This window comes from Limanda limanda, chromosome 6, assembly GCF_963576545.1.
Source record: "Limanda limanda chromosome 6, fLimLim1.1, whole genome shotgun sequence".
Classification (NCBI taxonomy): Eukaryota; Metazoa; Chordata; class Actinopteri; order Pleuronectiformes; family Pleuronectidae; genus Limanda; species Limanda limanda.
In genome coordinates, this window is record NC_083641.1 from 8,297,536 (window position 1) to 8,324,860 (window position 27,325).

Here is a 27,325-nt window from a genome sequence, read left to right on the forward strand (position 1 = left end):
AACTTCCCAAAGTTTTTCCACACTACTCTGCTTTTCAGTTCACTACATTGGCTCCATGTTGCTGTTATCTGATACTTCTCTACACCGACCGCCTAAATGTAGCAACTGGGAGACTTCTTCTTAGAGATAGAGCTTCATTTTAATAGACTTGAACTTTTTCTCATGATCATTGCATTGGTTGCATTAGCTGTGGCAAAGGTAAATCAAAGGCACTGCTTTGTCAAAACTGAATAAAGAAAAGAGGTGGATTAACAAGTTTTCTTGCCTTTTCGTTGTAGGGGGTTGTACTCATGTTTCAAGGTCTGTTAAGTCATGTGCTATCTTATAGTACAAATACAGAGGCAAGGTTACCAAGGTTACTGATGCCTTCAGCTGTCTCCATCCAGCTGTCTCATGACTCTCACCTTGCATGTGTTAGCAGTCCCTCACGAGTATGTAGTGGTCCCTGCATTCTTATTTATAAAAGAAAATAATAATAATAAATATATATCTATATCAATTTGTATGTCTTTATTTGACAGGATAGTGAAGGTTAGACAGGAATCAAGGTCAGGCAGTAGGGGAATAACATGCAGTAACATGCATGCAAGTAGAACCAAGGACCAGCTGCTCAAGGCATGTGCCCATGTGGTATGCAGCATAACCAAGTGACTATAGCATTGCCCTCACACCCTAGATTATGATTTGAGCATAGTGCAAGTTGCTCAAACCTAAATCAAGCAGGTTTAGGTTTGAGCAAACCTGCTCAAACCTAAACCTGCTTTAGGTTTGAGCAGCTTGTTACATTGTTGCCCTTGTTACAATGTAACAAGGGCAACAATGCCCTTGTTACATTGTTGGGCGCTTGTGCTAAATCATACACACATTTTTCCAAGATTTGAATAAACCTCTCTACCTTCACTGTCAAGGGCATCCTGTATATTTCCTTGTCACCTGCAAAGCCATAGAGATAGCTCCAGTCCCTCACTGTAGACAGCAACAGGGTGTCATTTGTTAATGACTAGCCGAGAGGAGGAGCGTGTGTTCACCGACATCTCTTACTTAAGGCTGACATTTCATCCTGACAAAAAGGTACCTGCACTTACACCGCAATGATTCGGAAATGTCACGAGTCAAACCTCTGAGGCAAAGTGCTTTGTTTCAATCCCTTGGTGTAGACTGAATCCCATTAGACCTTTATGTACTTTACAGCTTTGGCAATCAGGCTGGCTTTCTGCTCCATCCCAGCCCGTATCTCAGGACTCATCTTACATCTTCATGATCCACTGGCTGAATGCACCTCTGACAATGCTGTTATTCAGATTGGCTTGTAATACACTATAATGTCAACACGTCTCATCTTTCATACAATGCAATCCCTCTGCTCAAGAGGATGTCGAGTACCTCTGTAGATGATTTCATGCTAACAATTTTATCATTTTAAAATAAATAGAATAGTGGATGAAAACACTCCCCTACGAGTACTACATCAAATAACAGCAAACCAGTTTGCAGATACTATGCAAGTTTCCCTCTATTGAGGTCTGGTAAATGGTTCCAATTTTCAGACTGAATTGTAAGCGGATAATGTGCCATACACTGTACAACTTATTTGGTTTTCTCTTCTTCCATTTCTAACTAACAGTGTGAAAAGGTGGGATGTTGGCTCAGCTCTCTAGTTTTTGGCTTTATATCAAATTCAAACTCTACTCTACCAAATGGAGCAATAATATGCAAATTGACAGGAATGTCTTCGCTTTGATCCTTCCTCCAGTCTCCACTTCTTGTTTTTACTGTCAGAGACCTTTTTTTTTCGTAGAAAGATCTGTGATTGAAATGGGAAGGAATATACAGTATGACTCACAGATACAGTAACTGGTAAGAGCAGGGTGGTGCCTTATCAACACCCCCATTACATCTATTAAAGCAGCTATCTCCCCCAGGTCTAACTGATGGGACCAAAGGCTGGGGTCCTTTAGGTCTGATTAGTACTCTATTCCTCAAGATCCCTATTGTTAGATAAACCCTCCATTTATGGCTCTTTAATAAGCATGAGCAGCTCGGCACTGCCAAGAGCCCTTGTGATATTCCATTATTCTAATCCTATTAAAATAGGATTATGCTTGTCTTAATTTTTCACTATCACTATTGCTCATGAATGTTGCAAGGCAGCTGGCTAGCTATGCTGCCTAGGCGATGGCTTGTCTTAATCCCACCAACAAAGCTTTACCGGTGATCTGTTTCCCAGATAGCTGAAATAGTTGTCAATAGGCACCACAACCCCTCAAGTCAAGGTCTGGAAACAATAACTTCCCTATACTCCCAGAAGACATACGGCCCCAAATACATAGATTAAAAATGAAGGCATCATGAACATGAGAGATTTTTTCTTAATAAATAACTAAATGGCCAACAAGGCTTGAGTGCTGGTATGTCTAATCAGCCTGAGACACGAGAACAAAGTGTGGGGGGACTATCTGTGTTGCTCACTTGTTGTTAGTTGTAGCTACAGCTCTCCTCCTTTAGTGGATAAAAACAACATGTTTAGTTATTAGAAACTTAGGTCAATAATCTTGATTCCAAACAAACAATTGGGGTTGAATCTGTTTCACTCTCACGTTCTGCAAGACCTCAACAACTTTCGGTCGGATTTTAAGTCAGTCCCACACCTGCCCTGCTGGATTGAGGTGGTTGACTCTGCCAGTGATGAACATCCTACTCCTGGTCCAGTAAAAGGCTCTTGCAGCATTGTCTATATGTGTGACATCTCCTTGTCTAAATAATGGTAGAATATGTAGAAAAAAGAAAGCTACAGTTTCTTCCCTGTTGACGGAGTATGAATGTGAAAAAAATTAAACTATATTAAAGAACTAAAAGAACCAATATATGTCACTGTTGAGTCTACATAATCTGCAAACACAAAGACAGTACTGGTAATATATACAACTGTCAACACAAGGATCAAGCCCAATAAATTGAATATGAAACATTTATCCTTACATTGGGAATGAAGAGAGTAAGACTTTGCAATCCACAGTATAGTCGTGATTTTAATGACAAGGTCAAATAATATCTACCATACATGTATACATATCATGCAGCCTAAGCAAATACCCCGTCCACAATATCAACACTGATCACTGCATGAAGGTTGATACTTTTCTTAAATTGGTCAAATCTATCCTCATAGCTGTGCGCATTCATTCAATCAAGTCCTGCTGACTCTGCTCGTTGTAAATGTTTTTTTTTTAGGTTCAATTAATCACAGACATTCATTCATTTAGGTGTCACTTTGGTCCACATTGGGATTGAGTGAATAACCTAAAGTGTTTTAGTTCAGAATGGTGCCAACATTGTCACATCAGCAGAAAAATGATTTTGGTAGACTTGAGATAAGCCTAGAAAGAAGAACCTTTATAAGCAATACAATTATTTTTTCTATTGACCTATTACTGTCATCCAAGTTACTGGTGTAACACAACAGGAAGCTATGACAGTTTATATTTGTTTTTCTAGGTTGATGAAAGAAAAGGAAGAAAAAAAAGACCACAGCACAGAAATACTTTGAGTTCTGACTCAACAACCATCTTTCATCTTTGGGTCCCTGAATCCACCTCTGATAACTGCTAAGTCTACATTTCAGCCTCTTAGTTCATCTGTATACTATCATTACTGTTTAGTGCTCCCTGCTGACTGCTTTCATAACATGGAGCACTGATGAAATGCTTAGTAATGTACATTTCAGAGCAAAGACAAGAGAGAGAAAACCAAGACAAACAAGTCAGACAAGTGTTGGCAGCTTCACTTTGCCCTCTGGTCCTCTGAGCTCATCATCTGTAGTAGGCCACAGGCTAATTTAAGGTTTGTTCTCTCATCTGCACACTTTGGGATTTAATATAGCACAGAGCTTCTATCTGTCTTGTGATAAGGGAGATTTTGGAATGAGCACTAACTTGGATAAACTAAGATTTGTATGAAGAGTCAAATTAAATTTTGACAAAATCATCTGTGAAAAATGTCCACTAGAGAGAATACCATGAGATAGATTTAAAATAGTAGGTGGACTTTGCAAGGATTATTTGGTCAAACATTGAACTGAACTGAACTTTTTCTCCCACACTGAGAACAGGTTTGATGATGCTCTCATCAGAAAAATAAAGTCCCCTAGTTTAGAGAAACTAGCACCTAAACAATTTTTGCTATTATTTCAAAATACCTGAAATAGTTGTTGCACGAAGAAAACAAATCAATGTAGACTAGGAGATGCAAACAATGCAGACAAGCAATTATGCCATAATTGATTTAAGTGATTATTTATCAAAAAGTCTGGTATTACGGTAACGTAACTTTGTTCAGGTTATTTCTCATTGTGAAGCAATCCTGATCAGAAATCAACATGGTTGCCCTTGATGGTTGGACCAATGACTGTGTTTAAAGTTGAATAACTTAAGGGCTCCCCAATCGTGAAGCCAAAACATCTTGATTTGACTTTTACTGTGCAGCAGCTACATCTCAACCTGCATTTACCTGAGTTTTGTGAAGTGGAAACTGCTTATAGTGATCAAACACATAACTGGATGAAAACGAGTGGGACAGAACAGTCCCTGTACCAATAATCTCCCAAAAAAATTTGATCCTTTCCAGCTGAACTCTCTTAACAAACAACTGCCGGCCACAGGCTGCAGTCAACCCGCGGCAAAGCCAACATGCAACAAGGAGGAAAGCATTTCTGTTCAGAGCAGGATGTTTAAGGGAGGAGGTGAGATCCTAATCATATTCACCCTGGGCTCCATTTGTCAGTTGCCTAAATGAGGCTTCCACTACCCAAACACTGACTAACTACGACAAACATACAGTGTTTCAAGTTGCCTCCAGCCAAATATTGATCTAACATCCGTTACACTCAGCAGAATATGCTGAAGTGTGAAAGTGGTTACCTTGTACAGTGCTTCACTTTGCTGTAATACAATGTCGGCTTTTAAAAATGCATGCAGGTACACAGTAGGATCAGTAGGAAACGCCTTGTTTAAGATGCTACATTACATTTCTCACAACCGGTGCAGCTTAAATAGGGTTTTTAGTGGGAAACGATATCCAGCTAACCACAGGAAAACTGCTCTGCAACAATACAGAGAAATAAGGAGTGACAACACAAAGAAAAAATAAAAGAATACCCAGGCCTTTTCTTTTAATTTGCTCCAGCTCCTACCACCAATACTTTCCAGCTTTATCATTTCCCAGTTCAGTTGTTTTTTTGCTTTTACTCAGAAGTACTGCCAAGGATTCGTGGGCCGGCCTGATCAAAATACTTTCAATCTGTAACAGTGAACGCTGTTCAAACGTGCCAGCTATACTCAGGGCGAACTACACGGACATTTTCCGTTCCTAAACTAAAAATGATTTCATCACAACCTTATAATATCCTCTATTTAAATATGGTATATGTATAAATGTCAAGTTAAATTTATGGGAAACATTAGAAATAGATACTTATGTACAAACACTGTCTTTTCATGTACAATCATTTTGGAGTTTCTTTTAGCAGGACCATACTTCACTTTGCGAATTTATTGATAGTTTACATTTTCAGGGTTACTGAGCAGTATTACCTGACTTTCAACTTGATATTCTATGTCATTAAATAACATTTAGGAAATGGAGCTAGGGTATGATTATGATTAGTCCTGCTTAGCATACAGACTGAGAGTGAGTCTGGCTCTCTCAAATAAAAAAAATGTGCCACAAATCCACTTACTAATAATAAACACATTTGATCTAATTCATTGAATATGTACCCAGAGGAACAAACAGACAAAAGGTTGGTTTGGGTTGTATCTAATAACATTGTAGCCATCTGACTTTTATATGCTCAAAACATTCTTTGTAAACATCATACTGATTTTAATCAAAATAAAATATACTGTGCACTTTTCATATATATTTACCAACAAATTACGTCTCTCTCTCTCTCTTACCCTGGTGGTGGTGGCGAACATGTACTTGTCTCGGAGCTGGAAGCTGTCCACCTGCTCCAGGATCACTCTGCGATTCTGTTCACTTTGGAAGAAGTCGGTGCTGCTGAGAATAGTGGAGACTCCCTGGGGCTCGTGTCTCTGGACCAGCACTGTGGTGGAGGGGTCATAGGGTTCCACACCCCTGAGATGGTTGGAGAAGGGAGGAAGAGAAAGGGTAACAGAGGGAGGATGGGAAGTATGTTAGAAGAGGCATTACAAAAGCAAGGGCAGATGAGGGAGATAAAAGATGTTGGTCGGCCAATTCTTCTTGAAACAAAGCCATTTTAGTTTTTTGTTTGCATATTTCTATGTACATCCATTTGCTACCTTGCTGAGCATTAAATGAGTGAAGGTTTTTCAGCTGTTGCTTATTCGTCTACAGTCGGTCATGTGCTCTCTGCACGCTGTTGTCCAGAATACACAACACTCACAAACAACACTGTACAACCACAGATGTATCACAGTTTCAACCAAAACAGCAGAGTGAGACCAGAAGATAACATATAAAATAAGGTGTGTGAGATTAACTATTAGAAACAGGCTGCTCAACATGTAAATAATCTTTCCAGCTTGAACTTTCAAGAACTCCTGAGAGGCTTCTACACCACTTTAAATACACCGTCTAAAAGAACTGAGTGTTTCTGGCCTCCACTGAGCTGTTTCAGAAGCTTTATACACTGACAAAGTGTCCTTGTCATTTTCTGCTCCAGAAATGGGCAAATTGCAAGAAAATAAATGTCTGCGACTTGATTATTAAACTGAAAATATCTGTCTATCGGTCAACCTTGACAAACAGCATAGTCAAACTATTTATGACTGGGGTTGCTCAAAAGCCACTGCGCAGAGAATCGGACAGAATGAATGAAGTCGATTTACGGCTTCTTCTGCCTTCCAAATCAGTGTGTTTTCCTCCAGAGTCTTCAGAGGCGAACAGAGAGAGCAGTGTCTTGGCTCGGCTCTGCCTCTGTGACATTCTCTCAAAGAGCCCTGTTCAGCTGATGGACACTGTCTGGGCGGAGAGTGCTTGGAGAGCTATTCCCAGTCTGTCCCTTCCTTTGAATTCATCTGTGCCCCTTTTTAAACGCCTCTTAAACGCCCTTCCGCCTCTTGTTTGTCATTCATTCACTGTTTTACTGAAATGGTTTTGTAGGAAAATATCCCCCTCATTACACTGAGCTGCCAAGAGTCAAGTTTTATGTTAATTTGCAGGCCCAAAGTTTGTGACCTCACAGGTACATTTACATCGGGATAAATACAATATTTACATCTAGGTTAATAGAGAATTACTAATTATCCATTCATGATAATCCAAAATGCTTCCACACATTAGTGCTTAGTAACATATTTACCCTTTCAACATTGTTTTCTAATTTTCTCTTTTTTTATGTTGTTTGCTTCCACCAATCAATCAAACTACAGAATATATTGAAACAACATTCTGTCAATTGTCAGAAGTCTGTGTTTTAGCAGTGAGAACAGAGTGGGTCGATGCTGTGGCCCCAACATCTTGTTTCATATTGGTGGAAGTGTAGCCAGCTGAATCACAGCTTACGGTTAAGCATTGAAGACAAGGCCTATAGTCACTGTAGCTGCCCTCAGTGTTTACACATAATTTACTTTCATTGCTTTGACATCAACAACCATTCAACCTGTTGATCAGCAGAAAGTTCGCCTGTGAACCTCCGGCAATGAGGTTACCTTTTATCTGAATTTGTCCGTTATTTAACAGGATTGTGGTTAGTAGGATACAAATACATATATTTCTTGAAGGGGTGATACTTATTTAGTTACTATGCAGTAACAAATATTCCTTTCAACTATTTCAGATAAAGGCTATTTTGCCTGCGTCTGATGTGAGAAGTTCAGAACATTTGCGTGTACATATTTTATAAATTCACTTCTAATTTTGTGGTGAACATTTAGCTTTTATTAAATGTCTTCTATTTACTCCAGTTTCAGTCCAGAGTTTCCTGTGAATACAATTTGTTGTGTGGTTTTTTAACACTTCTTCTAATATAAAAAAGGAGTTGGATTCCACACTATTCAAATGATATTAAGGTGCCCAATTCCACAGTTAAAAGAACATGAAGGGTTGTGAAGGTTGGTGTGTCCAGGTAGACTGTGTGTCTGTATTTTCATAAGTGACAAAAGGTCGTTAACAGAACAATCAGTCATTTGTTTCGCTGAGGAGCAGCAGTGAAGGAGACCTGCATCTCCATGAGACCACTGACCTGCAGCTCCACTCGCACATGCAGAGACCAGAGGTGGGAGACATTTATTCATCTGAATACTAAATAAATAAATACTTATAAACTATGCTTTGGTCTTTATCAAATGAGGTTAAATCAGACTATACAACTCTATTAATTCTAAAACTATTTGAATTCACTGCAGGGTCGATCTTTTCTCTGGTTCAGAGGCAAATACTAGTGGTCTGTTTATGCTGAAATTCAGATCTCTCCCACAGAGACCCGATCAAACTCAATTTGACCGCAGTGAGTCGTGTTGTGTTTCATAAAACATAAAGAATTAAAATATGATTGAAGCTGCAAGGTCACTGTCACGCTTTTTAGTGAATATATGTAGCCAATTAAACAGTGCATGACTCTATCTGCAATGTGTCACATTTTCAGAAGTACCATTTATTCCCTCTTGAACTCCTGGTGCAAAGTGTCGAGAATTTGAAGAGGTGTAGCTGAAAGTTGGGGATCTTGGAAAGGAGATGTATTAAAACTTTAATTTAGTCTTAGAATTGTGGATAAACACAAACCAATTGTCACCTCACAGCGTCTTTGTTGCAACAACATTGCACACTGCAAAATAATATAGTCACGATAAAGATAATTTTGGAAGTGGTTTATAGAGACGATTTACGATCCATTTCCTCATTTAAATCTTATTATGTTAGGGCATCAAATTAAAAACATCAATTGGTTTCTCTTTACAGCAAATAATGAACCCATTTACTTCCCCGTCCTAAAAGGCAGTCTGTGAGTCATGCAGTCGTGCTAAAAGGATGCAGATGTTCTTTTGTATATAAGCAAAATGTGAGGTTCATCACAAGCGGTCACTGGAGACACCTTCTAATACCAGGTGTGAACTGATGAACCGAGAGTTGTCCTCTCGTGATCACATCACCTGAGATGGATCTTAATACCAGGTCTGAACAGCACCTCTGTGATCAGGGGTTCTCTTACCAAAAGTAGGCCTTCACATGCTCTTGGATCAACACCCATGTCTCCCCAAAGTCGTCTGATTTCCACAGCTGCAGGGGAAGGAAGGGAGAGAGGGTGAAGAAGTGAAAAAGAAGAAGGAGGGGTGCAATGTAAAAATGTAGGTCAAGCTCATTCCTTTGCTTTGGCTCTTTCACTTGTGACAAGTACACTGGCGAGCCATTTGGCACTTTTGTGCTTGAACTCGACAATGAAACCAAAACAGCTTACATGCTAAAATCTAAGCAACCAATCATCTCTTTTCCTGGTTACCACAGACTCAACACAAAGCACCTAATCAAACCGTGCTGAAAAATTCAATAGCAGCTCAAGAGGAGCAGAATACATCTTAAATTCATTGGAACAAGACAATGAATTTACTTATTATGACATAAATAAATGTAGGTATATGTTTTGTAGTAGTGGTTGGTTAATGCAAAGGTTGGCTGTCTAGCTATCAACAAAAATATATTAAAAAGCACAAAGAAAGTGCACCTATAAATAATACCAAGATTAGACTTCACTCCATGAAGACAGAAGCGGTCTTTACCTGTTTGTTTGGGTGGGAGCTGTCGTAGGCCAGCACCAGGTTCGATCTTTTGCTGTGGAGCAGCAGGTCTACTGGCTTGAAGGGCAGGGAGAAGCCCTGGACGCTCTTACAGAAGTCAAACGTGTTCCAGAGGTAGTTGTTGGTGGAGTCTACGAAAAGGTACTGAAGAGGAAGAAAACACACACACACACACACATAGACAAGTCATGAGACATTTCAGACAGAAATAATGCGTGCTGTCATTTTTAAACTCATTTGACAAAAATATTCTATAAAGTATAAGAGATTCTTACACAAAGAGTGTATTATTCCCCAGTCTCATTACAAAGTTTGATTAGGTAATTGAAGTGTACTAATCCCACTTATCTCAGCTGGCTTCAATGTGCTGTGTCACTGTATTCCCAGTAACCTCTCAATGATGCATAATCAGGGCACAGTGCAGTTTCACTGAGTAAAGGCAGAATCGCCATAGACCAATGGGAAATTTCAAAAGACGTAGGGTAGAATTACTGTTATTAATGATCTTTAGAGGGATGCTCCGGCATTTCAGTATTGCTTTCCATCATGTTGTGGAGATCACCACAGACAACATAGATTTGAAAAGGAGAGAGACTTAAAGTCCTTGTTATGGGTACTTCTGCAAAGACACTGGATACTGCATTTCTCATAATAAATAAATGTGTAGAATATGTAGAACATATTTCAAATGTTTAAATTTAACTCAATTTGCACTTTCAATGAGCCATGGGAAGTATGTGAGGTATTAAAGGCTTTGCAAACAGACTCCCAAAATTCTAGATAAAAAGTAAATTCTGTATCATCACTGTAGGATACTTGAGAAACATCAAATCATATGTGTTTTAAGTGTGTTAGTATATATGGAGACTACTTCCGATATGGAGATAAAACATGTAGCCTGTATTTTCTTCTGGCTTTTTTTGATTGTCGTAGCCACTGGTCCCCGGCTGTGACTTACCCTCCTGTTGTCTGCAGGACTGTGGCAGAACTGAGAGATGACCTGCTTGCTGCCCTCCTTGAACTTGGGCCCTGACAGCTGGAACTTGTCTGAGACAAGCGTGAAAGTGGTCCCGTAATCATAGGACAAGTAGACCTGGAGACAATGGAGAGAGGAAGTAATCAGCACCTACACTTTGTCGTCTCCCTGGTAACACATAGTGTCTGTCTTACAAATGTTTTATCCCTGGTGCTGGCAGTGCTGGGGATGCTATGTTTTAATTCGGAATATCATGCGCTGTAAGGTGACCTCAAGTACAATGTAAGGCACAGTATCTTTACATTACCTATGGCTCTACATTTCAGCATATAGATTAGATCTGAACAATTTGTTTTTACAGCAACATAGTGATTTTAGATAATGAGTAACTAGAATTGCAGCCCTGTGGTTTTATGTTTCCACCAACCAGCGCAGTTTTCAGACTCATGTGAGATCACTTTGACTTTAGACCACTGAAATCTAATCAGTGAATCTTTGAGTCGGAGTGAGAGCTGATAAAAATTTGAAGAAATTCCCTAAACATCATTGACTTGTACAGAACTGAAATTATTATTAACTGAAAGAATTATTCTATTACTTCTTGTGGACAAACAAACACACATTATAGCTCTCTTTGAAATGTGAAATCATCCCATTCATCTGTGAGTAAACATGCTGAGGCTTTTCCTTAATTTCTGAGGAGACAATTTAATATTTAAATGTCAAATGTTGTCAACATTTTGGCTTTTAAAGATAGAGTTACATCTATATATGTGTGAGACAAGGTCTAATTGAAATATCCTTTGAATTTAAAATAAAAATGATGTCTTTATGATCCAGTCCATTGGTTGGATGTTATGTTTGACACATATTGGCTTTTAAACCCGAAACGGTTCTTTTTAGTGTTATCCACATTTGATGACCTAGTATGATTGATCCGTGGTAATCAAACACAAGCAGGAAACATGTTTAAAAACGTTAAACATGGAAATTAACCTTTTCATAGTTGAAAATGTTTTATAAAACAAAATGACTGCTTCCAAAGTAATATATACTAGTTTTGAACTTAAACATCACAGGGAAACCATTTCATAGCCTATTTTAAGTTAAGGGAAGTACGCAGCAGCTCAGATTGGGGAGGGAGGAAATAGAGGAAACAACCGCACAACATCTACAGTCTGCTTTTGTATGAAATGTTCATACGGTGTAGAACAGATGCTCAACAATCATAACATCACCAGCAACAGGAGAAACAAGTGAAACCAGTGTGACCACAATCACATTCTGCTGCGCTTGTTGTTTACTAAGATTAAGATTATGTTAAAAAGAGAGCGTTAGATCAATGAGAGAGCATGCACTGTACGTGAGGCTGTAGCTATTGTATGTTTGAGCCATGAGCATGCTAGCTAGTCTGAACTTGTATCTGTTTTTTGCATTGGTTAATTACAGAGCTGGTTCTGGTCCCTGTGGCTCCAGCGCTGTCTCGGGCCAAGGCAACAATGACGTTGCTCTTCTCTCCAGCCCAGTGGACCACCATCTGGTTATGCGAGTCATTCAGGTTGGCCTGCAGGACAAAAACAGGTGGAAGTGAATATGCATGTCAGGGAAAAGGCAAGATTGGAAACACTGCACACAACCTCCCCTCCAACCAATGTGAGATTAATCTTTGCTACACAGAAAACTGACAGTGTTTCTTAAAATGTTATCAAAACCATACGATAATATAATTATAACTATATATATTATATAATTATGAATAAATAGAAAACAAATAAAACCAAAAGTTTAATTACGAAAATAAACATTTTGTAGTTTAAATTTATAAACATAAATGCATTAATACCTTCTACATGATTTATCTGTAAACATAAAAAACAACAATCATCATAACAAATAATAATATAATAAAGAATGTTCAATTTAAAGTGGGGAAATCATACTGTCATTTATAACCACTGTTAACCAGCCAAAATATCAACCGAGCTATACTGCAAAGTTCTGGAAAAAGAAAGAAACCATGACAAAAGAAAGCAGAAAATGTAGGATTTAATGGATTCAACCTTTAAGGATTAAATCAAAATATATTAGTTGTGCAAATGGCCATCAAGGAATATCTGAAAGGAGAAATAACACCATCTTCCCTTTGCGGAGGAGAAAATGAAATAAAATAAATAAATAAAACAATTCCACAGATTTTACTGCCAAATATATTTTTGATGTGGTCTAGCTTTTGGAGGAAAATGTCATTCTCTACTCACACTATGTTTATGTGTTCAACAATAGACCACAGTTGCCACTTCATAGCCTCAGCCAGTAAATGCTACACAGGCTCACTTTGAAGCCGCATTACAGCTCAGAGACTGAAAGTGAAGAAGAGTCTTTGAATGCCGCGGCTCAATAAAAATGCAACTACTATATTCACAGTCTTAAAGGATAAGGCCGGTGTTATCTTACATTCACCAATGGAAACACTATTTTTTTCCAACTCTTCCAATGTCGTCTACTCCATCTATGGCATTCAGTGCCAAGTCCACTACCTCTTACTGACTATGTAAATCGTTTGGCTGCTTTATGGCTCAGGAGTAAGCGCAGGTCATCCACTAGCCGGAAGATCGGTGGGGAGGACACTGAAAAGAGTGAATGATGTGTGATAGAAAAAGCTCTGTGTATAGAAACGGTGTTTGAATGTGTGCGTGAATTGGTTGATGTGACTTGTACTGTAAAGAACTTTGAGTGGTCGATAAGACTAGAAAAGCGCCACTTAAATGCAGTCAATTTACCATTTAAAACATATCACAGACACATTGTTTTCTTTTTTTTAAGGCACAGTAATTTTATGAATCAGTTGATCCATAACAAATGTGACTCAAACTGGAGGAGATTGTGTGGGTGTGTATAGATAGTAAAATAAATGTCACCCAGTGCAACCGTGAGGCTCCTAGATGTTTTAATAGTCTGTGGACAACAATGGAGCTCTATGACAGATAGAAACTGAGCTACACAAACAATACTTGCTGGAAGGATCGATTCAATGTTCAGTGCTTTTTTTATTAGCTGACCATAAAAGATGTAGACGACCAAACGACCAAACCATATCTGGCTGATCAAGCTCCATCACTATGTGCCTATGCATATGGTCAAATTTCATGTATATAATTCCTTGTACGTATATGGTGGCTAATGCTTCAGCTTGCTCTGACACATACTCTCATCTCCCTCCCTGTCGGGGACATGGATCACTGAGAAGAAATGGGCTATTTCATCTTTTTCATTGTCACCGCGTTGCCATCTCATCTCCACACTGCCTTCCTTGCATTATCTTTTATTGATGGTTCTCCGAGAGCCAGGCCTGTAAAAGGACTCTTTTTCTTTCTTTTTTTTTGCTTCAAAGCCCTTTTCTGCACTTTCCTACCAGCGGAGTAAACAACAAGTATCTTTGCTACCCCTGTCAGCTGTGATCAGACACGTCTGACCCGATTCTGCTTTGTATCTTCCACTATCACAACAATGAAGTGGATGACATCACTAAAATTTTGGCAATGTGGGCCGTTCGGAAACTGAGTTAAATACAATATTCATTCTGAGACATTTCTGCCGTTGAGAATAGCTGCTGGTACAATGATAAGAACTGCTAGGCCTGTTTTAATAAAACAAGGTTTGGATTTTTCCATTCTGTACCACCATAGACTTGTCGCCTGAAAAGGAGAAATACACTGATGAACAGACAGACTCATAAATATATCCATCCGCAGAGCCCTCAAAAATCCTTAACCCAATACAACAATAACACATTCAAACGTAGGAAATCATTAAAAGAATAGTTCAACCAAAAATTATAATTCCCTCACTTTCTACTCACCACTATGCCGATTGAGGGGTGGGTGAGTTTCAGGGGTAAACAGTGTAGCAGCCAGGTATTACCGAACCCAATACAATTAAAGATATTACGTTTTTATCTTCAGACATAAAATAAACAGAAAAAAAACATAACATGCCTCCATGCTGCTTGCGTGGTGTCATCCAAGTGTCCACAAGCCCCGACATTCATATTTGAGTAAATACTAGGTCATTTACACCAAGTTTTAAAGCATTAATGTCTGCAGAAATCTTCCAACGAGGTGCATTCAAGGAACGTCAAAAAATGCTAACGTCCGCTAGCTTAGCCAGTTCTGATGAACTTTAAGGGTCATGTGGTGTCATCAAAGTATCTGCAAGCCACGACATTCATGTTCGACTCAAAACTAGGTCATTTCCATTCTTATGTCTGAAGCTAAGCCCCTTATATCTTCAGTTGCATTGGATTCGGCTGCTACCTGGACGTTACACTGTTAACCCCTGAAACTCCAGAAGTGTTTTGTGGACTCAAACACTTCACCCACCCCTCCATTGGCATGGAGGTGAGTAGATAATGAGTAAATTCATATTTTTGTGTGAACTATTCTTCTAATGGTTAGACTACAGACATTAGAGTGACGATATGAGTGGCTTTTTCCTCTAACATGGTGTTGAAGACGTTGCCAGAAAACAACAAGCCAGCATCATTGCATGATTTGACTGTATGTTACCAACAAGACACACATTTTACCTTTTCCTCCATGACTTCCAACAAAGGAATGACAGAGTCGCAGTCATGCAGCCAGCTTCCCTGATAAACAACCTGCTCTTGCTTCAGTGATCAGCCCAGTGCTCCGCCTCCTCTGTCTCCCTCAGGGCTGCCTTAGTAAAAGCCAGGGTTGTCTGTCAGGCCAAGGTGTTGAAACAGTAAATCTCTTCATTTTAGGCTTCATTGGCCACGATGTGACCGGGCAAAAAAGGCAAAAGCTGCCCTGCAGACCATCAGGGATGAATCTAAGACAATGATGATGACTGCAGAGGTACGTTCTATTTGCCAGGATGCAGCATATTGCAGCTGCGAGAATCCATTCATTGCAAGTCACTGCTCTGTTCACGAGTAAGTAGTGGCTAAAATGGAGGCAGAAGAAACAAGGTCCAATCCACATCAGGACCATGATGAGGAACATTTGTGTATCATAAAACCCTGCTGTTTGGGGTTTGGTATCAAACTCTACAGCTACCAAATTCATGTTGGAAGAAAACAGAATTCTCTTTGTCTGTTTTTGGCTCACATATCCTATGAACCGTACATATCTCTGGCTTTATACATGGAATGTGTGATGTTAATGGCCAAGGAAAGTGCAGAGCTTAATTTGGAGTGATTTGGATTCCATTATATTATATGTTCAAAGTGAATACATTTGAATAAACAGGCCACCAGCACTCTGGCAGCTCAGACTCGTCAAAGTATTGTGGAGCTTGACTGAACTTTGAATAAACAGGTGAACAGCTCTTTGTGCAGAAGCAGTTTGGCTCAGGAGGTGGAGAGATGGTTAAATTTCTCACTTGTCCAGTCCTCATGCCAAAGTGTCCTTGAGCGTAACACGGAGCCACAAAACTGCAGCATGTGAATGGGATGCATGACTGATCGACCGAGCGCTAGACACAGAGACACTATGTGAATGTGATCTGTCATGAAAAGCACTGAGTGGTCATTAATTCAAGAAGAACTCTTTATAAACGGGGTTTATTGAGGATCCATATCTGTCTGTATATCTAACACAATATATCAAACATTCATACCCATAAACTTACTCTATAAATAAAGCCCACAGGTACACTAAATTATTTCAATCCCTGTGCTGTTCCCCATGACCTCCTGCAGAACAAAGACCACAGGATCGTGTTTTCTTATATTACCACTGGCCACATTTTAATGTGAAGATAATCTTGTCATGTTCATCAACTGATAATAAACTCATAAACAAGGCAGGAGAAATAGAAAAAAGACAGAAAAGAAAGAATAGTCGAGACAGCTCTGGCACACTCTCTCACTCACATGTACATTTCCACATTGGGGTCTCAGAGCTGATAGCGAGTATAGAAAGATTTGTATAGAGGTGAAGTTATTATTTAATTAGGATTATAGATTTGGTTGTTATATATTTAAAACTATCCTCAAACCTTATTTACTATAGCTTCCATTTATTTTAATTATGAATCAAAATACCAAGATGTGTGGATAATAATTAATGAGACTGATTTAATCTGACTCATTTTTATGAGACTGAGCTGAATACCACAATTGTACCAAGAATTTGGGTTAATTCATCAATAATTAATAGTTTTATAAAGTAAAGATCTCTGAGAGCAGGATGTCATCCAAAACTGTCACAATCAACAAGATCCTTGTTAGAAGTTTATTCCAGAGTAAGGACTGACAATACATCCAGGCTGCTTAAAAGAGCACTGCACTCGTTCAGCATTGCACTCCTAGAACACTGTCAGGCTCTGAATGGACTTTTTTAGTTTGAAGAAAGAAAGCAGATATATGCTTGTTTTTATTCCACATATTGTCTTCCTTTTCAGATCCTGCAGCCTCCAACCACAACGCACATCTCAGCCTATGACAGTCCTGTCAGAAATTCTGATATGTTGTGCTAATGTAGCCTAGAGCCTAAAGTAGGGAGGAGGACTGAGCTCCACAGGTCTGGTTAGCTCAACTCTTTGTGATCCACAGCAGGGACGTGCACAGACAGTTTGGGGGGCATGGGCTCAATTGAGAAAAAGGGATCTTCTCATACTTAACAATAAAAAAAAATGTTTTAAAACAAAAAGTTGAATATAGTAGCACATCTAAGACTTACTTACCAATGCGTTCCAATACCCTCTCACTCAAACAATAGTTAAATACTTAACAGTTCACACAGAGACAATGGTCTTCTTCCACAGAGTGCAGAATTGAACTGCTTCCAAAGAGGCAACGAAGTCCTGCAACACATCTGGAACAGGAACCCAGTCCATCTTAACTACTTGAAACCAGGTAGAGCACAGAAGGACCCTTTAGGGCCAGTGAGCCTCAGGAGCTCGAGCTATAGCCAAGACCAGTGTTACCCTCAGCTACTCACAGCACATTTATGTCAATCATTAAGAGCTGCTGAGTGCAAAGACAATCATTACTTTTCATGAAATATCCATGAAATTTGTTATCCATATAAAGAACAGTTAGAAACACCCTTCAGTTTAACATAGTCAGAGCATCATCTAAGCCACGGGTCAGAAATTCACACTTTCAGTCTCAGGTCACTCAGAAAAGAGAAGGATTTAGTAATTTGGAGACTGAAGGAAAACAGCAAAATTTGTTTAAATTAAAGCAACAGTTTGCAGGATTTAATGTTAATATACTGTACATATACACAAAATAAAAGGATGATATATTGGGCTGGAAGGACCTACTAACATTGCTGAGGTCAAGAGGTTAGGACCATACAGCACATGAATATTATGAAATCTAAAAAGTGACAAAAGATGGAATAATTGCTGAAGTAAAAACCTTCCACAGTTGCCTGTAAGTATTAAAACTTCTAACGCATTCATTCCTTTAGCCATCTTTACCGTTTAGGATTGAATTTCATTGTTCCACCAGAACTTTTTCACAATATTAAGGCCTGAGGTCTGTGCCTACCAGGCACTTTGCACTTATTTCCCAGAGCATCAGTCAACCATGCGATCGGTGCCTTTCATGCTCTTGATCTGGTTTACCACCATACACATTACTACCTGCAATCACTTTGAATGGCAAACGTCGTCCCTTTACATGCTTATTTGTGTCAGGCTTTGCTTTTCACTAACAAGCCATTACATGCTGCAGAGAAACTGGCTGCATTCCTCATTTGTGATTTTATCCAAATAAAAAGCTGCCGGACTTGTCTAGCTACGTGGGTTTCAGTTTGCTTCCTGGCAACACTTAAAAAAGCATCTTCATCGGTTATGCATGCCTCAGTAATGTATATTGATTATTAACGGTACAGTTTAAAGCCCCACCAAACAGTTTTTGAGGTGTTAAATATTCACAAAGCACAATAACTGCCATGGGACGGTGAGTAAAAGGCATGATGCAGGCTTACTGGAATACAGTTGAAGGTTGTTGAAGGAGTGGTTCAATTATTCAGTTTATTTCAAGACTGTTTTTTGCCATAAAATCATAGTAATCTTCAGCCAGTATAATTAAATTATTTAAACCTTTCCAGGGCAAGTTTTGTGGTTTCAGGAAAAAAAGAATCTTGAGACATTCATTGATGCATTCAGGTCGCCTGACTTTGAACATCAGATCAATGGTTTGTTGGTTTATCTTTGCCGTTTAACTGGCATAATATCCCTGTAAGACAAGAGGTTTGTGTTTAAAGGCAATGGGGGGAGAGGGCAGGGCTAACAGGCTTTACATTGTGATGAATGTCAACAATGAATCACCCCAATTTTATAGCATGGAGGACTTGAGCTCACTGTCTGGTTTTAACCCCAAAGTGATTTGGAGACAATTGCAAATCAATCAAGGTCTTCAGCAAATAGCACTTAACAGTACAGTTTTACCACACACGATCGTGGAGTACATCCATGTAAAGTCTTTTCTCTATCAGACGTTACTCGTACACTACTGGCTCAGCCATCAGGGGCAGTTTGGGGTTAAGTATCTTGCCCAAGGACACATCGGCATCCTGTATATGGGACTCTGGGATCCAACTAGGCTTGCGCAATTATTAATTTCTAATCATTACATCTTGCTATTGGAGATGCACATGCTGTTCCACCAATATATTTAAATGGAAAGCAGGTTGCAGATTTGAAAAATTACCTTGATAACATTATAGTTCTTATAGTTAGTTATATAACCTAAATATCATCGTAGGAAAAACCAATCATAAATGTAATGGATGATAGACGATCGGAAAAAGTACTGTAGAGCAGTGGTTCTTAACCTGGGTTCGATCGAACCCCAGGGGTTCGGTGAGTCACTCTCAGGGTTTCGGCAGGGGTCAAAACACACACAGTATAGCCCGGTTCACACTAGCAATGTCTGCGCCGTTTTTGTCGGCCGTCAAAAAATTGGCTGCCCACAATTTGGTAACACACAATTTTTCTTCGCCGTGTCAGATTGCAAACATTTTGTTGCTTAGTAAAAACGTGTTATACAAAAGAAATTCAGGCTACTCGTATTATTCGTGACGTCACACTCCGCAGTGATAAAGCTGGTTGCAGCTGATCACGCCACATTGCTTATCTTTGATATCTGTGCTGCTTGGTGCGCTCAGTAGTCGACTTGTGGCTGTTGTGATTGTACGTCATTCAGCAGAGCCAGCTTCAACAGCAACTCTTCAGAACAACAACGCTCTCAACGTTCTGGTGTCACCAAATCGTACCACACCCCCTTATTGCTAAGAAAGCCTTGAGATACTCACACTGTTTGTTACAACGTATTTGTGCGAGCAATCCTTTTCGATAGTAGACATGAAAATTAAGAAAAGGAACAGACTTTGTTGCGAAAATGATATGAAAGTGGCACTTGCCAAGGTGAAGCCGCGCATTCCTGAACTTGTATCTGAAAGGCAACAGCAAAAGTCCCATTGATTTGCAGTAAATAGTCATTGAGTTATGTTTTTGTTGTTTTTTATGGTTGTTTTGTTCTTTGAACACATTGATTTTGTGTGCAACTTATGCATGGTTCATTTTGTGCACTAACAAATTATATACCTATGTTTTGAAGAAATCCTATTTTATTTTTCCAATTACGAAGGGTTCGGTGAATGCACTGATGAAGCTTGCAGGGTTCAGTACCTCCAATAAGGTTAAGAACCACTGCTGTAGAGGGAAAAGCTGTGTTCCTACGTTCATAATACTCTAACTGCTCTCAGGCCATGGTCAACCCCTTCAATGAATGAGTGGTTCAGTTAGATATTGTAATAGTTCTCATAAATATTTCACAAATTCATAATTTGCAACAAATTGCTCTTGTTTGTTACAGCGGAACAGAGCAGCTTCCCTCCCCACCCTCCTCATTCCTCTCCTCAGCTCTTCATTATTCAACAGCAAGGGGGTGTGAGGGGACATCACGGCCAGCACAACAATGACATCATCTCTGCAGGACTGGCAGGCTAAGAGGGCTGATTGCGCTCTGACCAGACGCTGCGCACAGTTTGCATGTGTGAGTTAGCCTGTGCCGTGAGCCACCATTGTATTTCTGACGACAGGGACGATTGCACGGTCGAGCCAATGTCCTCGCCGACCTCACTGTCCTCTGCACAACGTCACAGCAGATTTAGGTTTTAGTCAGTGTGAACAAACTGAGACCAAATAAAACCTGAGGACAGAAAAAACTGGCATATGCTTGTAGGGATGACACTGAATGTTTAAAGGGTTCTAATGCCAGGCGTGTTGTTGTGATGAATAGAGGCCTTAATGGTAAATATCATATTCAAGTCCTTGCTGAAGCTGAATGAGTGGTGGACAGAGGTTGATTCACATCAAAAAGCTGTGCTTGAAACATCCTGACAGTCACTGCACAAACTCAATAGAGGCAAGAACTAATGCAGATGTAAGAGGTGCTGTGTACAACACACACACACACACACACACACACACACGCACGCACGAACACGGCCATCTTTTGTGCCACTAGCCCAAGTTCAGGGATTACAGAGTGAGCATGCAGTTTCTGGGAGATTGATGCTGCTGTACACACACTGCTCCAACTCTGGGTGATGTGGTGTCATTCAGTTGAATATGACAATCACTCTACCTGCACCTTTAAACTGTGACTCACTCACAGTCTGTGAAGATCTGTGTGCTGCTCTTTATATTGTCTCCAACATCTCAAAACTTGAGTGAAGGTTTGACACTGAACTTTGCAAAGATCACAATCTTCTATTCCAATATGGATTTCTTTGTCGATAAACCATGTAATATCAACTACACTCTTATCACATATCTGCTGTAATTAGTGTCATACACACAAAGAATAATCGCAGACCCTGTTCAGGACTGGTGTACTGAACAGGGTACTGGATGAATTTGGACAGTGCCAAATTCAGGTCTTGTCCTATTCTTCAACACTGGTCACCACATATTGACTGATACTTTTCCTAAATTGTTCAAATCTTTCCTCATAGCTGCACTCATTCATTCATTCAGTACTGACTCCACACGCTCTCTTTCTCGCTTGCACCAACACAAAGTCACACCCAGAGACACTGTCATCGGACACATTTATAAACTCAATCTGGGTCGAAACAACTTAATTTCTTTTTCGCGTATACACGATTGACAGTTGTGTTAATTTGCACTACGTAGTGAGATCAGACCACAAATGGTCAGATATTCAAGACACAGTTTAATGCCAGGTGTGAAAAGACGTACTACATGTTGTCCACTTGTCCCTCAGGTCCCCTTTATGGGCTTTTTAGCGTCTTCCAGCTCAGTGTTCTGCAACTTGATAGGTTTTGGTTCAGTGTCACAGCTCTCATCTGGGCTGCTTTGATCCACAGCAAGCCAAACAAAAAGGCTGGTTATTGCAAAAACCCTGCACGACACTCAGTTACAATATTACAATAAATAACCCTTAAACATTAGCAGAAAACACTGGGCATAAATTGTGAGGCAGTGTAATCCGAACTGAATAGTATTGTACAATGTGCATAGTCTCTGTGTGTCCTCTCAATGTTTATTTACACTGCACATTAGTTCAAGCACATGGTGATTAAGAGGGGTAATTGTAACACCAGGACACCAGGAATAGCCGTGACACTGTCTCTGAACAACAAAAGCAGCAGCAGCAACAGCTGGTGAAACAACAGCAGATCTGAGGATTTAAGCGGTTTGACTTTTCATAGTGAAGTTTCTCTCCTGCAGCAAACTGAGCACCACTCGTACATTTCTAAACAGGGGAAACACAGCTAATGAAATAAAAAGCTAAGTCATTCAACTCAGCCAACCATGATATACCTAAAGCGACATGTTCTATATGATACAATGAATCACCTCCAACATTTATAAAATAACTCACTTCTCGGTATTTAACAAGTACATTAAGAAATAATCATATGTATATATAATGTACGATATAGAAATATTAACATCTCTTAGGGACTAGTTTGACTTAATAGTCACAATGACAGCAATGTCAGCATCACCCTCTCTTCAGCTAGCCAGTTAGCTCCTGTTCGAACACCTCCACCAACTGTATCTATTGTGAAGCAAAAGTGAACTTGTGTGCATTCCAACCTCATGTTGGAATGAAAAGATTACATATCAAGTATCGAGTTCAGATCAGTCACCTTTTCTTTTTGCACACAATTTGTTGTGGATTACATTTAAATTGACATGGACTGCCCATAACTTGATAAGCAAGCATGAAAAAGTGGAAACATGTTTTCAGGATATTTGGCAAATTAAAAATCACATATTGAAATCTCTTTTAAAAAGGTATTTAAAACTCAAAAAGTATTTACCTCTGGTAAGTAGGTCTGTATGACAGCAGTGACATGTCACAGTAAGAAAGGCACAGGTGTAAATAATAAAATTACACATAAGAGCAATTTCCACTCTTGACCGATTTCAAAAATCGTGGGAGACCACAGACATAACATATTTAAGAGATTTATTTTCTTATATTCTTCAGAGCACATACACTGAACGATTTTGCCAATAATCTGCACACAGTGACCTCCAGTCGAGAACGGGCAAATTGGGTCTAAAATCGGTCCAATTATCCCCTTGTGTGCAGCTGCCTTTAGCTGCTTCAGTCTCAGGGTCCTGGGACGGTTTGTGCTGGCTCACTGTGTCACACTGTCATGGATTACTGAGCCACAAATGGAGAGCTGAAAATTACAGGTGTCAGACGCATTGAGGATTCATTGGAGATCTGATCACAGACGTGGACGGGGACTTGTGGTCACATGTGAACTGAGGCACTGGGAGCTGTCCACATGTGGTCACCAGAGACTGATGTTAATACCAGGTCAGAACAGGGCTGAGCAAAGCCATTGCAGCTGTGCCTACCTGCTGAGAACTGTATGTCTGTTATCAGACATGACCTCCAGAGAATCTCCAGAGAATTGGGTCTGAATTATCTCCAGAGGTTTCCTATTACACATTAAACTGCGGAGATCACCTGTTCTGTTAACAGCACATCAAAACCAGCATCGGCTCTTAGAAACATCATCAACACCCCCACTTGCTTTTGGAATCCTGCGGAGAATCTCCTGCTGTGGTCTCCCATTATCTCCTCTGGACTTTCTGTGGACGTTATACTAGGGTATACTAGGATACAGAAAGTCACACATAAAGCCCCTGGGAGGGTAAAATCTTAATGGATGTTTTGAGAGGCCACAAATGTGGTGAAGAGAGAGAGGACGAGAGAGGGGCTAAATCCATACTGTTAAATTCTAAATTTGAAAACACAACACTGCTACGAAAAGGTCTGGTGACCACACTACTCCAGAGTTTTGGAGCCACAAAAGCTGAAAAGTTCGGAAATGCTGCTGGACCCGAAATAGTGCGAGAACTCCAAGGCCATGTTCAAGTGTAGACTGGTGTTTAAACACAATGACGTAGACACTCACAACTGCTTAGTGATTCGGTCATGATGTAAACTTTGCTGATTTGTCAGGGTCCTATCACATGACCCTCTTCTGGAATAAAACAACCTGTATTAGTCTCCAATAGTATAGAGCGCAACATCGATATTCAATTACAAGCTTTGCTGACCCTGTTGTCTTTGCTAGTAGCTGTTGTGCAGTTAAATCCTACATTTAACAATGTTACTGCTTACATGTGTAGAAGACACTGATCTTTTATATTATGTGAAGTGTTAAAACATTTTCAGATCATAATGAACATACCTGGGGGAAATTGCCTTTAAATTTGATGGCTCAGTCCATTGTAATTTTCATAGATTGTAAATTATTGCACAACTTGTATAGTTTATCTACCTGAGTGTAAACATGTATTGAAAAAGGATTAACTCTTAGACCACAGTCTGTAAATAGCTATTCATATTCAAAACCTATTCCTGGTGGACATTTTAATGTTTTACTTATTTATTATTAAGTAAAGTAAACAGCTTTGGTTTAAGAATTGACACCACTGTTAAAATGTGTGATGTGGAGAAAGAAAGAACTTTCATCATGCGTTGGGATATTTGATATGAGTTAGTAACACTGGTAAATGGCAAAACAGCAATATATAATATTCAATATATGATGAATACAAAGGCGTTCACTCCGATTTTAAACTGTGAGGAGAACGTGTGAGGCCTGTTACTGTGACAACTCGGCCTGTTTGTTTGCCGTGTGTCTTGGAAATAATCCACTGTAAAAAGCACAATGTAAATAAAGATCTTTCGCTGACTCATTTGTTTGTTCATTCGTCCAACGTCTTTGTTGAGAATGGCTTTCGGTGGACTTTGTTATTCTTACCGGTGTTTTCTGAAGTAGTCTGTCTACTGAGCATGTCCACCGTCCGGGCACTCAATGCAGTTCTTATTAGGTTTTGCCAGTCATTTTTTGCCATTATTTATCAAACAGTCAAGACGTGTCTGGACTCTTAACCTGGCAGAACACAACCTCTTAGCATAGCCCATGTGTATTCATGTAGTGCTAGAGGGGGCCGGACTGATACAGACAAACAGGTTTCTTCCTCATAATTGTTTCAAAGCAGAGGCTTGTGGTTGTCAACTTTACCAACAAACCAAATTGAAAGTTGCTGATCAGAACTATTTTAGTAGAAGCAGCAACAGTGAATATTATAAAATAGCATGCTGGGCTTAAACAAGTAGTCAGCTGTCTAACCAGAAGAGATCTAAATTTGTGTGCATGTAGAGTGTAGCTACACGCCCTGAGCCCACATGAATATTTACATTTGGGTTAATGACAATCTGTTTATCTTTCAAACAACCTACGTTCCTCAATTTCACAGTTTCACTCTGACGCTCGACTGAAACTAGACGTCAATTTCCTTCCCTTCAGATCAACACTGATGTCACCCACAACCTCTAAGGAGTCCGACTGACAGGAATCCATTGTATCGGTGAAGAACTTCCAGAGAAAGTGTTACAAATGGTGTAACTAAGATATGCAACAGCCAAATACATACAACCTGCCTTTATAACTTGTGGTCATTCTGTCCATCAAAAACTATGCATCTCCAAAATGACAAGCTTGTTATGAGAGAAGGAAGCCAGCCATCTGCTGAGAGGTGTGACTCAGTGCGTGTTGGAGATGATTCAGCAGAGCACCCTTTAACACGCCAAGCTCCATGTCATGAAAACTGACATCTTCACACAAACTTTTCCTGTTGGTCTCAGCTCCTCGTCCTCTGGAGACAGAGGAGAGAGCATCTTCAGACCTGGTCCCCCTGAGCACCAGCACCCCCCTCCCCTCGGGGCTCCCCCTCTGCTGAACGCCACTGCTCTATTGCGAAAACACGTCGTTTCATGTTGTCGTGCACAGGCGGACACACGCACACCTGGAAGCACGGCACCTGGATCCCACAGGGTTCCTGGGACCTTCGGCCTCCATTTCCCCCTTGTCATTCTCCCCCTGCTGTCGGTGCTCACCTAGGGAACCGACCACAGACAGGTCGCCATCAGGGGAAACCTGGTGTGCGAGCTGGCGTGCATCTCTCTGACTGCATGTGTACTGAAGTGTGACGTTGTGCAGCTCCACTGGAACCAGCAGGTGTTGTGAGTCTGCTGGAGACACTCGGATTCCCTCTCTCCGCACAACACACAGTGACAATAAGGTGCAGGAGAGGATGGGACTTCACAACAACACTGGACGCTTGCGTAATTTGTCTTGAACACATCCTCGCCAGCTTCTCATGCACAACCCCTCGCTCCTCCCCGGGATGCTTCACATTACCTGTCCGTACACCTTCGGCATGGCCGGGTCCCCGGGGCTCCGGCGGCTCCGGTGCTGCGGGAAGGTGCCCGAGTCCGACCCGCCTTCCGAGGTGCTGCGGTCGGCCACGGGCAGCGCTGCACCTCCGCCTCCGTCCGGGGCATCCGCGCTAGCCTCCACCGTGTGGAAGCCTGTGTTCTGAGGCAGCATGTGGCGCTGCGGCTCCGGGTGGAGCCGGAGGGTCGAGGCGTGGATCCCGGCGAACCCGAGGACGAGCAGGGACAGCGCGCACCGGAGAGACGACGGCATCCTGGCCGCCCGAGCTGTCGCCATGTTTGTGTACGTTCGGTCGGTCGCTGCTGGATTAGCAGAGAGAGCTCCGTCTACAGGCTGCTGCTGCACTCACACACCGTGGGGGGGGGGGGGGGGGGGGGGGGGGGGAAGTCAGACAGCACAAGCCTCCTCCCCTCCTCCAGCACACTCTGACAACAGCAGTCCGCATGCCCCCCCCTGCTCCACACACTTCTGTCTTTTATTAAGAGACTCCAGTTCATTGGCAACACACACACACTGACTACGAAAGAGAAACAACACAATGTAAAAATGAAAGAAAAAAGAGACCCATTCGAACGTTGCACACACACAATATGTCAACCTAGAAATAAGACACATGCCAACAAATACAGCTATGTCTCATAGCTGGAAATGACAAACAGTTATTTGAAATAAACACACAGCGAATAATTAATCAATCAATACATTTTTATTTGTAAAGCACATATATGCGACAATCCTCTGTTCTTAACCCTCAACAAGAGTGAGGAAAATCTATCAAGAACCCTATCACCAAG

General features: G+C 40.5%; 1 protein-coding gene across 2 annotated transcripts in view; it reads right to left on the bottom strand.

Moving 5' to 3' along the window:
* Positions 1–26,807, bottom strand: part of sorl1 (sortilin-related receptor, L(DLR class) A repeats containing) — a 68,291-nt gene extending 41,484 nt beyond the window's left edge. For both annotated transcript variants that reach the window (XM_061073334.1, XM_061073332.1), the window contains exons 1-6: positions 26,496–26,807; positions 12,197–12,313; positions 10,732–10,866; positions 9,756–9,917; positions 9,191–9,258; positions 5,955–6,135 (exon numbers count right to left, since the gene is read on the bottom strand). In XM_061073334.1, coding sequence (XP_060929317.1) covers positions 5,955–6,135; positions 9,191–9,258; positions 9,756–9,917; positions 10,732–10,866; positions 12,197–12,313; positions 26,496–26,807 — 975 coding nt within the window. The remainder of the gene's footprint in view (positions 1–5,954; positions 6,136–9,190; positions 9,259–9,755; positions 9,918–10,731; positions 10,867–12,196; positions 12,314–26,495) is intronic.
* Between the last annotated feature and the right edge of the window lie 518 nt (positions 26,808–27,325).